The sequence below is a fragment of the Xiphophorus couchianus genome, chromosome 14, assembly GCF_001444195.1.
Source record: "Xiphophorus couchianus chromosome 14, X_couchianus-1.0, whole genome shotgun sequence".
Taxonomy (NCBI): Eukaryota; Metazoa; Chordata; class Actinopteri; order Cyprinodontiformes; family Poeciliidae; genus Xiphophorus; species Xiphophorus couchianus.
The window spans coordinates 23,019,976-23,034,220 of NC_040241.1; the positions used below are offsets into that span (position 1 = coordinate 23,019,976).

The 14,245-nt window shown below is 36.6% G+C and overlaps 2 protein-coding genes and 1 long non-coding RNA gene across 8 annotated transcripts in view; 2 read left to right on the forward strand and 1 right to left on the reverse strand.

Moving 5' to 3' along the window:
- The window catches only part of LOC114156916 (tripartite motif-containing protein 16-like), a 20,107-nt gene continuing 5,862 nt past the window's right edge, over window positions 1-14,245 (forward strand). Inside the window, exons 1-8 of one of the 6 annotated variants that reach the window (XR_003598041.1) lie at window positions 1-98; window positions 2,441-2,612; window positions 3,089-3,346; window positions 4,556-4,801; window positions 5,306-5,419; window positions 8,099-8,170; window positions 9,928-10,051; window positions 10,187-10,778. Coding sequence is in view for 1 of the 6 variants with exons in the window: in XM_028037531.1 (XP_027893332.1) it covers window positions 2,551-2,612; window positions 3,400-3,458; window positions 4,556-4,801; window positions 5,306-5,419; window positions 8,099-8,170; window positions 9,928-9,980 (606 nt within the window). In the remaining 5 variants the exon portion in view is untranslated. Of the gene's footprint in view, window positions 99-2,440; window positions 2,613-3,088; window positions 3,347-3,399; window positions 3,459-3,864; window positions 3,979-4,555; window positions 4,802-5,305; window positions 5,420-8,098; window positions 8,171-9,927; window positions 10,779-14,245 lie in introns of those variants that run through there. The other 5 variants (XR_003598040.1, XM_028037527.1, XM_028037531.1 and 2 more) reach the window with 5 other exon arrangements.
- The window catches only part of LOC114156969 (uncharacterized), a 22,753-nt gene continuing 16,060 nt past the window's right edge, over window positions 7,553-14,245 (forward strand). Inside the window, exons 1-2 of the mRNA XM_028037629.1 lie at window positions 7,553-7,557; window positions 13,787-13,794. The gene's annotated coding sequence lies outside the window, so the exon portion shown is untranslated. The remainder of the gene's footprint in view (window positions 7,558-13,786; window positions 13,795-14,245) is intronic.
- LOC114157015 (uncharacterized) lies at window positions 8,183-9,653 on the reverse strand. The gene is made up of 2 exons (XR_003598067.1): window positions 8,561-9,653; window positions 8,183-8,426 (listed from the first exon to the last, which is right to left on the reverse strand). It is a non-coding gene; the product is annotated as an uncharacterized LOC114157015 (long non-coding RNA).

Below are 14,245 nucleotides of genomic sequence, written 5' to 3' on the forward strand. Positions count from 1 at the left end.
CCAATCAAAACCAGTGACATCACAGAGGCGTTTCCTGTTGCTGCTGGATAGATCTGCTTCCTTCTCTGTGGTTTCAGTTGGTGTTTTAAAGCGTGAAGGTAAGATCTGATCAATTGTTTCTAGAATATTGTTCAGGGCTGACAGACAGATTCAGGAGGAAAGTTTTATCAACTGAAAGTTTGAGCATTTTAGTTAACAACAGACTTGAGCTGTTTTTATTTGCTTATTATGACTTTAAGAATCTAAAGTTTTACTCTGCTTCTCGTGAAGGAGATTTAAATGTCTGCACCGTGATTTAAATGTTACTTAAAGTGCAAAAACCAAATCATGTCAGACAGAAGTCATGGTGAATGTTGATGTTTTAGTGACCAATCCCGCCACAAACAGGGAAGCAGAGAGAGACAGAGTGATACTGAGAGATAAGAGTAAATATTTATCTGAAGTTTCTAGGGAAACCAAGCCACTCCCTGTTAGTCATGGGTATCCCTGGGGATTTCCCAGTCATTGACGTCACACAGGATTCCCTGCCTACAGTGAAAGTCTCCACGTGTTTTCAGAAACCTGCACACATATGAAAAATAAAAATTTCTCTCCAATATATGAGAATTTATTAACAAAATACCTCAATACTTCAGTCAACTTTAACCAGGGTCCCGACCCCATTAGGGGCAAGGGTGAACAGAAAATGGATGGATGGATGGATGGAACTTTAACCAGGCAAAAAAACCTAAGCTATTAAAGTAGGGAAGAGAATAATAAAAACTAATAAACCATGAAAAAGTAATAATAAAAAAGAAAGCAAGGTTTGTTTTGAGAATTGGTCATGAGGCCATGCTAGTTTTGAAACTAGAACAAGTGGTTGGTGTTTAAAAACTCAGTTCAGAAAGCAGCAGAGAAAATCAAACACTATTTTAATAAAATAATGTTTCAGAAATAATTTACTGAATAAGAAACATTGAACTAGTGGTTAATAATGTTATGTTAGCCGTCAGTAGCTGATTGAATGGAGCGATGGACTACCAAGATGGCGGCGCTGCGACAAGTTAGTCACAACTTTAAAGTAAACCCTAAACAAATTTAGCAGAATTAGACTCACACAGTCACACAGTTCAGCACAACAAGAAAAGCAAAACATTATTATGAACAAATTTTAAGTGGACAAATAATAATTCACATGAGAAGGAAAACTGGTTGAGTCTGATGAAAACATGGCTGCCGCTCTGGGCTGCTATCTGGGGGAAGCATCTGGTTAGACTGGGGCGCGTGCCACACAGCTGTGGTTTCAAGTCAGCAGAAGGAAAACCACTTTACGTTTAGTCAGCCCCTCAACTCATTCAGAGCCTTTAACTCAGATCTTATCAGCCAGCTAGCTTCAGGCCGTTAGCCTTATGGACGGAGTACCGCCACCGGACCCACAAACAGCAGAGCAAGCGTTACCATGGAGCCAACGTTTCTCCAAAGATTCATGGAGGTCAAGATGTTCATGTGCCGCTGCTGCTCCTCAGCCTGTGGAGAGCTATGATGTCACGGTGATTCCAGCTGCTGCAACAACAATAAAACAGATTAATACCGTTAACAGATTATTAAAGTTAACAGATTATTACCATTTTATTCAGTTGGCTCAGCTCAACATGAGCTAGCATGAAAATAACTTTGTACTTTATGCTTGTTGCTAACAGGTTAGCATAAACCGGATAAACCGAAACTCCAGAAAGTTTATCAACACTGTTAAACCGTTTAGTTTTTTCACTTTTTTATGTTAAATTTGGTTAAACATTTAATGTTTAACTCAATTTAAACAATTAGGTTAAACATTAAATTCAAAATTAATTTAGAATTACCTAGTTAAAAGCCACCAGCTGCTCTGCACTGAAGCAGGAAGTCGTGAAAGGAGCCAAACATTGAACACATCCTGATGGAGGTCATGAAACATTTTATTGATCCTCTGGTTTATTATAATTTCTGAAAACAAACTGAATTTTGGCTTTTGCTGTAATCATCAGTAGAAATAATTAGTTGAAAATGAAACAGTTTGTATTGATTTAGTCTGTATAATACTTCTATTTCTATTTGTATTTAATTAAAGCAGTAAATTAACTTTCATATTACATCATAACTTATTGTGATGCACTTGAACAGAGTCAGCTTGATGTTCTGCTGTTTAATAGTCGGGTTCAATCAGAGTTCAGCAGATAGTTGTGCATCAACCCTCGGTCCGCCCTCGCTCTTTAAAGGCTTTAAAGGCTTTTGAACTTAAATGTTTGGGTCAGCGCTGCCTGTAGAAGAAGTTTCTGTTCACCTCAGGCTGAAATCACATTTAGCTGTAAATTGCATCAGAGGTCACAGCGACCTTCACTTCCCGCCACTTCCTGCTGACTGGTGGACCAAAATGTTTGACCTTTTCTGAGCTTCTCAGGGTTTCTCTCTTCTTTTTTCACAGCTCTTGCACAAACAAGATGCTCACAGATTTGTACCCAGAGATGATCGCATTAGCAGGAAGCTGTGGTGTCTTTGACACAATCACCAGGATGTGATGTCGAAAACCCCCCGATGGTGAGATCCCTCAGTGCAGCGGCTCAGGATGGAGATAACAGCTCTCTGCGCCGTTATTGGTGAGTAAAAATCCTTTTTAATGTCATTTAAAGTCTCTTATTTGTGATTCATCTTCTGGTTCATTGATTCTAAAACTCACTTTTTAGATTTTGATTTTAGTTTTTAACTAAAAGTAATTTCAGAAAACATTTCTCTGATGTTAAGATCTGAATTATTTGCTCTCTGTGAAATGAAATGAAAACTAAAATGGGAAACATCTTCAGCTAAATGAGCTTTTTATTCATGGGAAACATGAAGATCAGAGAGTTTCCTGCTTTGGTGTTTCCTCTGTGATCGTTTTTGTTTTATCGGGTCAAATCGATTATATCAGCTGCATCAACTCGGCTTCGGTAGTTGAGTCTGACATTAATGTGAATCAGCTGTTTGTAAAAACATTTGATTGAAAGCAAAGGTATTTTATTGTTTTTCTGTTTCTGAATTGATCAGAAACATTTTGAAAACATTTCCTCTCTGAAGGTTTTTCTCCTCTTTGCAGCTTGTCTGAGGCTTTTTCCCAGCAGATCCCAGTTCTTCCAGTATGAGCCTGTTACTCTGAGCTGTGAAGGAAACTGGTCTGAGTGGAGAGTCAGGAGAAATACATCAAAAAAAATAAATCAACTCTGTCCCTCATATTCAACTCAAGCTAATAAATCTGAATGCTTCTTATCTGAGCTGTATGAACACGACTCTGGACTTTACTGGTGTGAATCTGCAGCAGGCGAACGCAGCGATTCAGTCAACATCAGCGTAACAGGTGGGTAAAAAGTGAGCAGGAGCTGATTTAATTCTTCTCTGTAACTGATTCAGGTCGAACTGTTTGTGGTCAGGCAGAGAGGAAAGTCCTCCAGACACCAAACAGGATGTAGATAAATTCACACAAAAAGCTTCAGTTTGAGGTTTGGTTTCTCAAACGTCTCTCAGTCTCAGATTACGGCCAAATTTATTTCATGATAAAACATCAGTAGAGTTTGGATCTGATTCGATGCTTTCAGACGAGTTCAGTTGATTCTCATGTAATCAGAGCAACACACTGAAAGCTGAAATATCTATAAAGTCTTGAATCTGTAATATAGAAACTTGACCGTGACTTTCTAATTGTGCAAATTGGACTTAAAAAAATTAGCTTAATAACAACAAGGCGCTTTAGAACAAAACAAGTTTTCTATTAAAAGGTTTTGAGCCACGTTGAGCTTGTTTTTCAGCCGTATTGAAATGTGTGTATTTTTTAAAGCTGCAAAGAGAAAACATTTTTCACATCACATGAATCGTGATCAACAACCAGATGTTCCTATTGGTGGGAAAGACGAAGAAGAAAACAGGAAGTGGTACGACGACAATGATGGCGTGGCCTTTTCAATGATTTATTGTGTGAACAAACTTAGTCAGGTGTGATTTCATTTGCATTTTTTATTTTATCGAAACATCGTAATTGCAAAATTAATTATTTTTCTTTCTTTTTTTAACATTGCTTTTTAACGACAAAGTTTTGCATACATTTGTAATAGAAACGCAGCTCATGAAGCTGCTGCTGAACTGCAGATCTCCTCCAGCGACAGACGGCTGCATCCACGCTGCACAAAGCAGCGTTACCAAAGATCCTTCCTCACAAACTCAAAACGCGTTTACAGTACATGCTGTTATTTGCACAGTTTTATGTAACAATAACAATAGCCTGTTTTTAATGCATTTCATATATTTAAAAAATATATTCTACTCACTTGCACATTCCTTTGAATCGGCAGAAGATGCTGTTTTAAATAACAGCACAAAATGTTGTTCTTAGTGTTATATTATATTTATCTTTGGGTGAATCTACAGTTTTCTATTCTATAGAGTTTTTTAATGATAGAGCTCATCATGTGTTATGTTTACGAGTTTCTTCCTGTATGCAGGAGATAAAAATGCTCATGATATTTTTTCTGACTCATTTAAAACTCGTTTTCTTCCACATTTTGTTTCTCAGATGAACCAATAATCCTGGACAGTCCTGGACATCCAGTTAGTGAAGGAGAAAACGTGACTCTTCACTGCAGATCCAGTCCACTATTATCCTCCAATCTCACTCGTTTCTATAGAAACGGGGTTCTGGTCGGGGACAGCTCTGCGGGAACCTTCACCATCCGAAGCGTTTCTAAATCTGATGAAGGATTTTATAAATGTAACGCCTCTGGAATAGGAGAATCAGCAGAAAGCTGGGTGGCTGTAAGAGGTGAGAAATGTTTTATTTCAATGACTGTCTGCAGTTTTATGGAATGACAATAGTGCCAAAAAACTATCTCTGTTTTATTATTATGTGCTAAATTACATCTCTAGAGAATGTACATTCTTATTCTTTTTCTAAAATGTGTTGATTCATTCTAATGAATAAAATGCTTTAATATAATTTTTAGTAAATTTGATTAGACTGGTGTGAATCCAGTTGATATGAATTTGGAGCAAATAAAGTTCTACAACTATTTAAAGATCCTTGAGATGACTTATAATTTGGCACTTTGCATTTAGAAACTGAGTTACCAGATTATTAATCCCCAGTGGCATCATTAAATATGATTTAACAGAAATAAATGACATTTCTTTCATCGATAAATGTGAAAAGGATCTGATCTCTTCTGGTGTTCAGAGCTGTGGGTTTTATCTGCCGCCCTCATTTGTGTAGCGATGCTGGTATTGTTTGTATGTAGGCCAGCTAACCTGCTATCTTTGTATTTTAAAGGGCGCAGGCCTCAAACGCCTACTGCTCCGCTCACATTCATACTACTTCCTGTTGTGGCTGGCTTTTTGCTGTTGATCGCGCTGATGTTGCTCTGCCACTGGAGAAACCACAAAGGTCAGTGTGTTTTCAAGTAAACACTGAGAAATAACACATCCTGCTGCTTCTCTGTGTTCAGGCGTCAGAAGGAGGGAGGGAAACAAACGGAGGAGTTTACGTGAAACGAGAAGCTCTGTGATCCACAGCTAACGCCAGAATTATTCAGACTATTTAGCTTCAAAGGGATCATTTAACTTAAAGTTAACGATTCTTAGCGGTCCGACCAGAATCCTGGTCAAAATTAAATGACATTTTCTAAATCTAAACCTGGCAGAGATGTGAGTCATGCTGGGTTTATCTGTTTATCTGGAGCGGTTTTAGTGTTTAGTCTGAGGTTTTTAATGTTGACACAGAAAACAAATGGAAGAAATTCTCCTTTTTGAATCTTCACTCTCTGATTTTTCTTTTGGTTCATGAAAGCGTCGTTGCTACTATGCAGTACTGTAGAAAGTTTGAGGTTGGAGATTTTAAAACTTAAATTTTGCTATGTGTTAATTCACTAAATCAAAAACGGACGTAAAAATTTCATCCTCAAAGTCTGAAGTCATTTTCTCTATAAAATGTCTAAATCTGAAAAATAATCTTAAACACTTAAAGACCATCAGAATCGTCACATTTTAAATTATTCTCTTCATTTCATTGTTTAGTTTTTGTTTTAGTCACTTTTAGTTCCACCACAAGGCTGAGCATAAAACTAAAAGAGGAGATAAATTAAACCACATGAGATTATTTATCGTCTGCATTGACTTAACATTTCTGAAATAATTTATTTTAGAAACATGTTATTTTCTCACTGAGGAACTAAAATCATGAGGAATGAGGTCTCATCCTATGTTCAGTTTAATTACAGATGTGCTGCACAGAGCAGCACAGAGAGCATAAAGTGACTGAAGACAGAGTTAATGATGCAGATCATTCCTGAGTTTTTGTCTTTTCTTCTTACCGTTTTCTTTTTTCCCAGTCTGTGTCGTGAGAACAGCAGCTCCACCTCACGTCTGTTTATGACACAATAAATAAATGTCAAATACCACGTCTTTTGTTACGGCGGTGACAGAATGAAGGGAGTAAAATGTCAAACATGAAATGAAGTGATAATCTTTGACGCAGGAGGAGGTCTTACTGCGTGGATTTTAATATTTTTGCATTAATAGCTTTGCTGATAACATCGAAGGTTATTATGAACTATGTTCCTCCACCTCACAGCTATGAGTGACATGTAAAACTAAACATATCTCTTACTTTGGTTTGTTTTCATGCCCTATTATGAAGAATCTTTCTTGATTCTGTTAGTCGTCACTGTCTGATGCATTTCTATGAAAGGAATTTTACCTCAAAACTAAAAGTGGATTCTTGAGTTCACACCTCAAAGCATCTTAGAGACTAATTAAGGCCTTGAATGTCATAATGTCACTGGTGTCCTCATTGACTTGCATAGTTTGAATAATTGGAAGATTTGAAATGCCTCAAACATAGATGACCGTCTGTGTGAGGCATCAATGCTGATGTCATAGTTTATTTTTAACCCTCAGTGTGAGTTACCTCGTCTTATATACTTTAGTCTACATGTTTAATCATAGCTGAAAATTTATTTATTTTTTTTCAAAAACACAAAATCTTATCAAGTATTTTTTGTCAGTTTCTGGTTCAAATATCTTAAAACACTTGAAATAAGACAAAACTAACATACAAGTAAATTTTCACTAAGATATTATAGCTTTTTGTTAAGCTAATAATTTCTTAATATTGATTTAAAAAAGTACAAGTTCTAGTTCCACAGAAAATCTCACCAAGTATTTTTTGTCTTGTTTTTGGTGCAAATATCTTGTCAATCATTTTTTAATTTTGATAAAACTAAAGTACCAGTCCACTGGGAGATTTTTTTCAATTAAAACAAAAAGATCTGCCAGTGGAAGTAGAACATTAAAAAAACCAATATGAAGGAATTATTGACTTAAAATAAGTGTTGCATTTGGCAAGCTAGCCAGGAGTTATTGTGTGTGGCTGAATAAATAGAATAATTTGTACGTTTTAAATCCATATTAAGGAATTATTGATTTACCAAAAGCTCAGATATCTTGTTGACAATTTAGTCGTGAGTTAGTTTTGTTTTATTTCAAATTTACTAACATATTTACACTAAAAACTAGACAGAAATACTTTATAATTAGTATTTTTGTGTTTTTGCAGTGTCAGCACTTTTGTCAGCTGAGACTGACTCAAACTGTGACTCATTAAAATCCTGTAAGGTTTCTCTGTGAAAGGGCTGAGTGACGTCATACAAGCTTTAGATCTACTGTGAAAAAAATATCAGCTACAAAGTATTTTAATAAAATACGAGAAATGTATCTATCAAGGCAAAACCCAGGTATTAAACTGCTTTAAACTTTATTTTCTACACTTTTTACCTTTCAACATAGAAATAACAACTTAGTTTAAGAGACAATTTTTCACTGACAAGACAATAAATCATGTAACTGCAACAGATTCTGGTTCAGAGACTTTATCACAGTTTTTATTTGTTTGAATCAATTAAGTTTTAATCAGATTTCCACTTTGATACCAAACATGTTTCTGTGAGACACAAGAAAACATTCATGAACTTTAACCTATAATCTGATGACAGCAGAACAGCTTTGTAGGATAAATGTTGAACTTTGACCCCGGTCCAGCTGTCACCATGATTGGTTGATTGTGCAGGTGGAGTGAAGCGTTCTGTGTCCTACACCGAGGTCATTATCTCAGAGGACAGGAAACCTCAGAGAATCACTGGTGAGTCAGTCGTTCTGGTTTCATCTGAGTTTTATGAACAGATCCGCTCTCTGGAAACCCACTGAAATAAACAAACAGTCCCTGAACGCATCACAGCCGTTAGAGCTGGTCACATCTGACGTGGTTTAGACCAAAGTTCACTTCCCTTCATTACATCATGACCTCGCAGACAGCATGCTTTTGTTGACGTTCATAAAACAGGAAGAATGTAGTTCTGCTGAAAACAGAGGTGTGTCCATCACCATGGTAACAGTTCCTACACCAAGCAGCATGACATACAATAACAAATAAAGTAGGTCAAATAATAATTATTACAACTGTTTATTTTTCTTTCCTTAATAAGATTTGAAATGAACCTTTAGAGAAATTTGTGGATTAGAAAAGATTAACCTGAGCGTCTGGTTTCAGAGTGATCATGTGATTTAGATGGACCGTTGCTGCAGTATGGACCCAGTGGATGTTGTTGTTCACATCCAGGAATTTTGCACATGTGCACAATGCTGCAGGGCAAAAAGGCGATTTTTTTCCTCGCCATCTGTAGCCGCGCCGCCGCCGGAGAACAACTCCGTTAGCTGAAGGAAACCTGGAGATGTAAATATTATTATTAATTTAGTGCAGTGCGCCACAGCAACGGGAAAACTAATGCAGAAAAACCGTTAAAGAATAACTCTAGACCACTACACGCAGACTTGTTGTCATAGCAACTGACAACAACAGCACTTTTTATTTCAGGTTTTAACACCAAAAAACACTCAAACATTCCCCACACAGAGAACAGAACATTCCGTCTGTTACCGTTTTATGTTTTTAGGCCTTTGCGATTATTAATAAGTGATCGCTGTGGTAGATTAGCCACTGCTGCTACCTGCTAAGCTAACACTGCGGTGGCTGATTAGCTAATTTAAACCCCTGAACCCCTGATGATCTGTCAGGGAGTTGGTGTTTAGGTTTATGTGTTGACAGCTGGTGCTTAGATCACATAATATTTTGTAACTGAACCAAAACACATTGAATTCCACATCACATCTACATCTTACAGTTGTCATAGTCAAGCTAGCATAACTGACCTACTTCCCTCTCCCTCGCTATTTTTTTCTTGATTAAAACTTTTTTCTAACCTTGTTATCTAGTTGTGGTAGTGCTGACAGTTAGTAGCATTTTTCTTTTATATATAGGCCGTACATTTAAGATTTAGCGCATTATAATGACAACTTAATGGCTAAAATCAATGCTAGTCATTGTCAGCCAGCAGGTTTTTGCCCTCCAGCAGGAAGATGGGGTTGGGGTCTTGCACGCATGACGCCAGGCTGCACTGGGTCCATATGTTTATTCATATGTACTGTAAAATAGTTACTGGTGATTAAGCAGTTAATGCTTTTTGCTACAAGGATCATAAGTTTTCTCCTGCTGGAGCCTCCAGAGTGAAGGATCTTTGACCCGTCCTCTCTGGTGACCAACTCCTGTTATTAAAACCTGGTCCAGGTTGTCCATATATAACCTCTGTGTTGCTTTGAATATCACAGCAATATTTGGAAAGACTGACCAAACTCTCTGCACTTCCTCAGGAGAGTCATAATTAGAATATATTATTAATAAAACTGCACATCTGCCCCGACTACAGAGCAGAAACCCCCTGAAAGCCCAACGTCTGAAGACTTTATCTGTTGTCTTTGGCATCATTTATGTAAATGAGACTCATTTACCATGAAGACAGTTTCTATTTTGGTGTAAATCTTCTCTCTTTGCTTTCCCCCCAGATATAGGTTCTGTCCCGACCTTCTATTCCAGAGTGATACCAGAGAGTTGCTGATAAGATGAGAACCAGCTTTATGGAGGCTCTCCCCTGTGTGTCCAGAAACACAAAACATTCATAATGATGGGGTGTGTATATTTTTCAATGGCCATTAAATGTTAAAAAATTGGATATTTTCACATGTTACTTTGATGCTTAGAAGTTCAGTCTAAATCTAAATCCTGATGGATTTTCCTGGTTTTTCTCCCCCCTTTTTTGGTCAGTTTGTGATTTTATGCAGTATATTAAAGCCCAACTGTCCTTCCAGTTGTTTAGCATCTTTTTGTTATCACTTTGTATTGCATAGGTTCTGGTGCTATGAAAATATTAAACTTTTGTATTGAATTGGTTTGCTTTAAGTTTGAATCTATTATGAGCCTGAATTTCACCATAAATGTTTATTATTATTTTTATGAGTGTCCTGCATCTTAGTGGTTAGGCTGCATTTGGTTGATTTTTACTTCAAAACCTTATTGAACCAACATATGTTTCCTTTATATCCGTTCTCACACGTGATAGTTGAATGAAATCTTCCTTTGAACTCTCAAAGACAGTTTTAGAGAAACAAACAGTTTCAGGTGGAGTTTGTTGTCTCAGTTTCTGTTTTCTTGTTTAGATGTGATTATAGCGTGCTTTGCTAGTTTGCCTGATCAGATCGGTTTTGTCAAACAAACTCCTCAGTATTGTTGAAGTTGTGGCCCCAGTTCTGTGTGATGAAGCTGTAGAGCTGGGGGCCGGATACACACCCCTGAGGAACGCCGGTGTTAACGACGTCAGTCTGAAATACTGTTTAAGAATAAATTCTGTGTCACTTTGTTTTCCGCTTTCTGGTAAAATTTTTAACACTCACTGTATATAACTGGCAGCCCTCCAAAGACGAGTTCAAAAGCCTCAAAACTAATGGTTGCTATGGAAACACGGTGATCCCCGATTGCTCTCTGTGTTACTGTTACTTTAACAGAGAGTAATCCTTTCTTACCAGCCTGTACGTTGAAATATGTAAATGTTTTTCTCTTCCCGTAGATGTGGGTAAGTTTAGATGTTTTCTTTGACTCGTACCTTGAGGCCGGTGTTGACATGGCTGTTGCCCAGGGCGACACTAGAACGGGTGGGAGGTGTTGTAGAGGAGATGACGATGGTCGCCAGATACAATAACACACTGAGTACTAACATACTGTCCTTTGTGATTTGAAAACCATGCTGGTGGCTGGAAATATAGAAACTATTTCACATTCTTTGTGCAGGATTGATATTATTTTGAATTCGCCACAGATTTGAAAATATTTCCTGTAGTTTGATTGGTTAGCAGGCAGAACGACAGGATTACCCAGGAGATGTAAGAACCACCAGTGCATAAGGCCAGTTAGTGGCTTGTTGTCTTTCCCATTTTGCACAGTGGCTAAGTGGAGTGGGCTTTTGCATTCATGAATTAAAACCTCTGCTGATCTAATCAACTTGATTTTTTATGATATATGTACTTTCTTTAATTGAAGACATTATGTTGAAACAGGATTTTCTACCCAATTTTAGGTCAGAGATTAGAAACATGATATTAATTTATTTTATTTAAAGATTTTTTGCACATCTCTCCACAGTTACAGTGCCAGTAACTGTGGAGGGTTTGAATATATTTTTATCTTCACCATTAAGCAAAGGGAAACTTCTGCCTGAGTCTTTTTTATCTGCTGTCACACATCAGTGATTAAAATATTCAAACAGTGACTCTGAAATGAATTTATCAGGTCTGACTGAGTTTCTATTCAGATGTTTTAATCGATCAAGAAAACCAAACATTTCTCAGAAGTTTCAGGTTTGAAACTTAACTGAGTTAAAACAAATTGAAGATGAGGGATTTTGTTGAAATGTATATTTACTGGTGGAGAGTTTCTGTCATCAGACATGATGAACCTGAGAGCTTCAGTAGAAAACACAGAAACGTCTCAAAGAAAACAAGCAGCTGCAGAAGCTCAACCCAGAACTGATTAGTCTTCTCTGCTGAAACTTTGTCTAATTTAAATACAGAAACTTCTGACTGCAGATGCACCACAGGAGGCTCGGTTTCACCCACAGTGTACAGAGGAACAAGAAAGAACAGTTTCAGAATAGTTTCTAAAATTAATTGTAACTCTGCTGCACCATCTGTTATCAGAAAAGAAAAAATACCATAAGAGAAATTTTAACTCAGTAAATTTAAGATATGATCTGCAGTGGTCATTTACTAAACTATTACTGTTAATGTACTAGTTGCTAACAGCATTATTAGGTCTTAGAAGGAAAACATCAATGCAATTATAAAATATATTTGCATTTTATTTATTCTTTAGGAGTTTGGAAGATACTCTGGATTCTGATTGCTTGAAAATTTCATTTGGATTTTTAAGTAGCAAGACCCCAAACACTAAACAAATTACCTTATAGTTCTGATATTTCTCCATCAGGATCACAAAATATATTTCTTTTATAATCAAACAGGCTGACAGATGGTTGCTTTTATAAACTTTGTGTTGTGGTTTTGTTTAGACTTCTGACCCACATTCAAGATGACTGTCAGGAGACGGCAGTAAAAGTTTAACCGGGTTGTTGAAGCAGGAAATGGAAATGGTTTTCCTCCAAAAGGACGGGAAAGTAACACATAAAAACATAAAAACCTCAGACCTGGACAGGCTGCGGTAAATAAGATACCAGTTAATAAAACTAAACTGAGATGAATTTCCCTGGTTTCTTTCTGAAAGCTCCAACATTGGAGTGAATTTCCTGAAATCTTTACTGGTGGAAAGTTTGACATCTGTTGCTCTTTTCTGTGATCTTTCACTTTGTTAATGAGGAACTTGTTGAGTATTGAAGCTATTTAAAAAACTGAAAATCTAAATATGGAAACCAGAACAAGAAATGGTAGTTTTAGCATTTTTTCCAGTTTCATTTACTTTGAATTTCAGTCGTTTTATGTTATTTACCTGCAGTTTATTTTAGCTTTATTTGTAAGGAGGCTTTTTACTTATTTTAATTTTGCATAAATATTAACGATCTCACTCTGTTTTTTTTCTAATTATGCTAAATAATGCCAGTTTCCCATTGAAGAAGTGATTTGCTGTTTGTTATTCTAAACTTATAAAATAAAAACATAATTGGATAGTTTAATTTCACAATACACCTAAATTTCACCTTAAATGTAGTTTCATTTGCAGTTTCACAGCATTTTATTTTGAAGCACAGAGGAAGATGTTAAACCCGAAGAACAGATTTAGATCCACAGTGAAGCTTTTTGTTCATTGTTAATTTCTTCCTGTAGCAGAAACTTTATCTGATTCCCTCAGAGATAATATAGTCACTGATTTGCAGTTTCAAAACAAAGAGCTTCACAGTCTCCTAATTAAAGCGGCTTCGTTTCGACTAAATGATAAGAGAGGGTTATTTTTAGCAGCTGCGCTACAAAGCATCATACATCACCTTTCTACCATAAACTGTTAGCGGCTTGTTTTTAATTACTCACTCAGGTATTTATCATGTGCAGATTTACAGGTTTTACTGGAAGACGTGTGTAGTTTATGTAGCTGACGCTGAACTCCCTCATCTGAGCCAGGAAGAAAAAAACAAACCTTCATGAAAGATAATATTCAATTTCTAAACAAGTTATTTGTGATCAGATTGTTCCCTCTCATATAAACCATAATTGTTTAACATTTTACACACATTTCACTCCTTTGAATAAACCCATTATTTATCACCTTGACCTTAAACTGGAGTAAAGTTGGACTTTATCTGAACCTGCTGCTGACTGGGCCATGAAATCCAGAGGCTCAGTGAAGCTTTTCAGGAGTTTTTACCACCTGAGGAAACAAAACTTTATCAACAAACTGTTTTTATCCACCATTACATGTCTGAGATTAAATGGGTTTTTTCTTTGCTCTTTTTTCACTCTATAATTTGTAGAAGAAAAGCGAAGAAACAAATGACAGAAAAATACAGCAAACTGAAAAATCTTAAAGTTGAGTGGGACAGAGGTTAAGATGTTAAAGGTTAAAATTAACACAAACCAACATGACTCAACATTTCAACTGTATTGAGTAAAATATCTGAAACAAAATCAGCTGAAAAGTCAAAGCGTCGTGTTGCTGACTGTGTGTTTCTGGTTTTACTCGTCAGTTTTTCCTTCAGATGATTTTCCATCAGTCGCTCCACAAACTGGTTCCTCCAGTCGTTTCGATGTTCAGCTGATCTGTTAAGTCATGAGTGATTTCATGTGACCTGTTTTCACCTGCTGAACTGTTTATGTAAGCACTTAT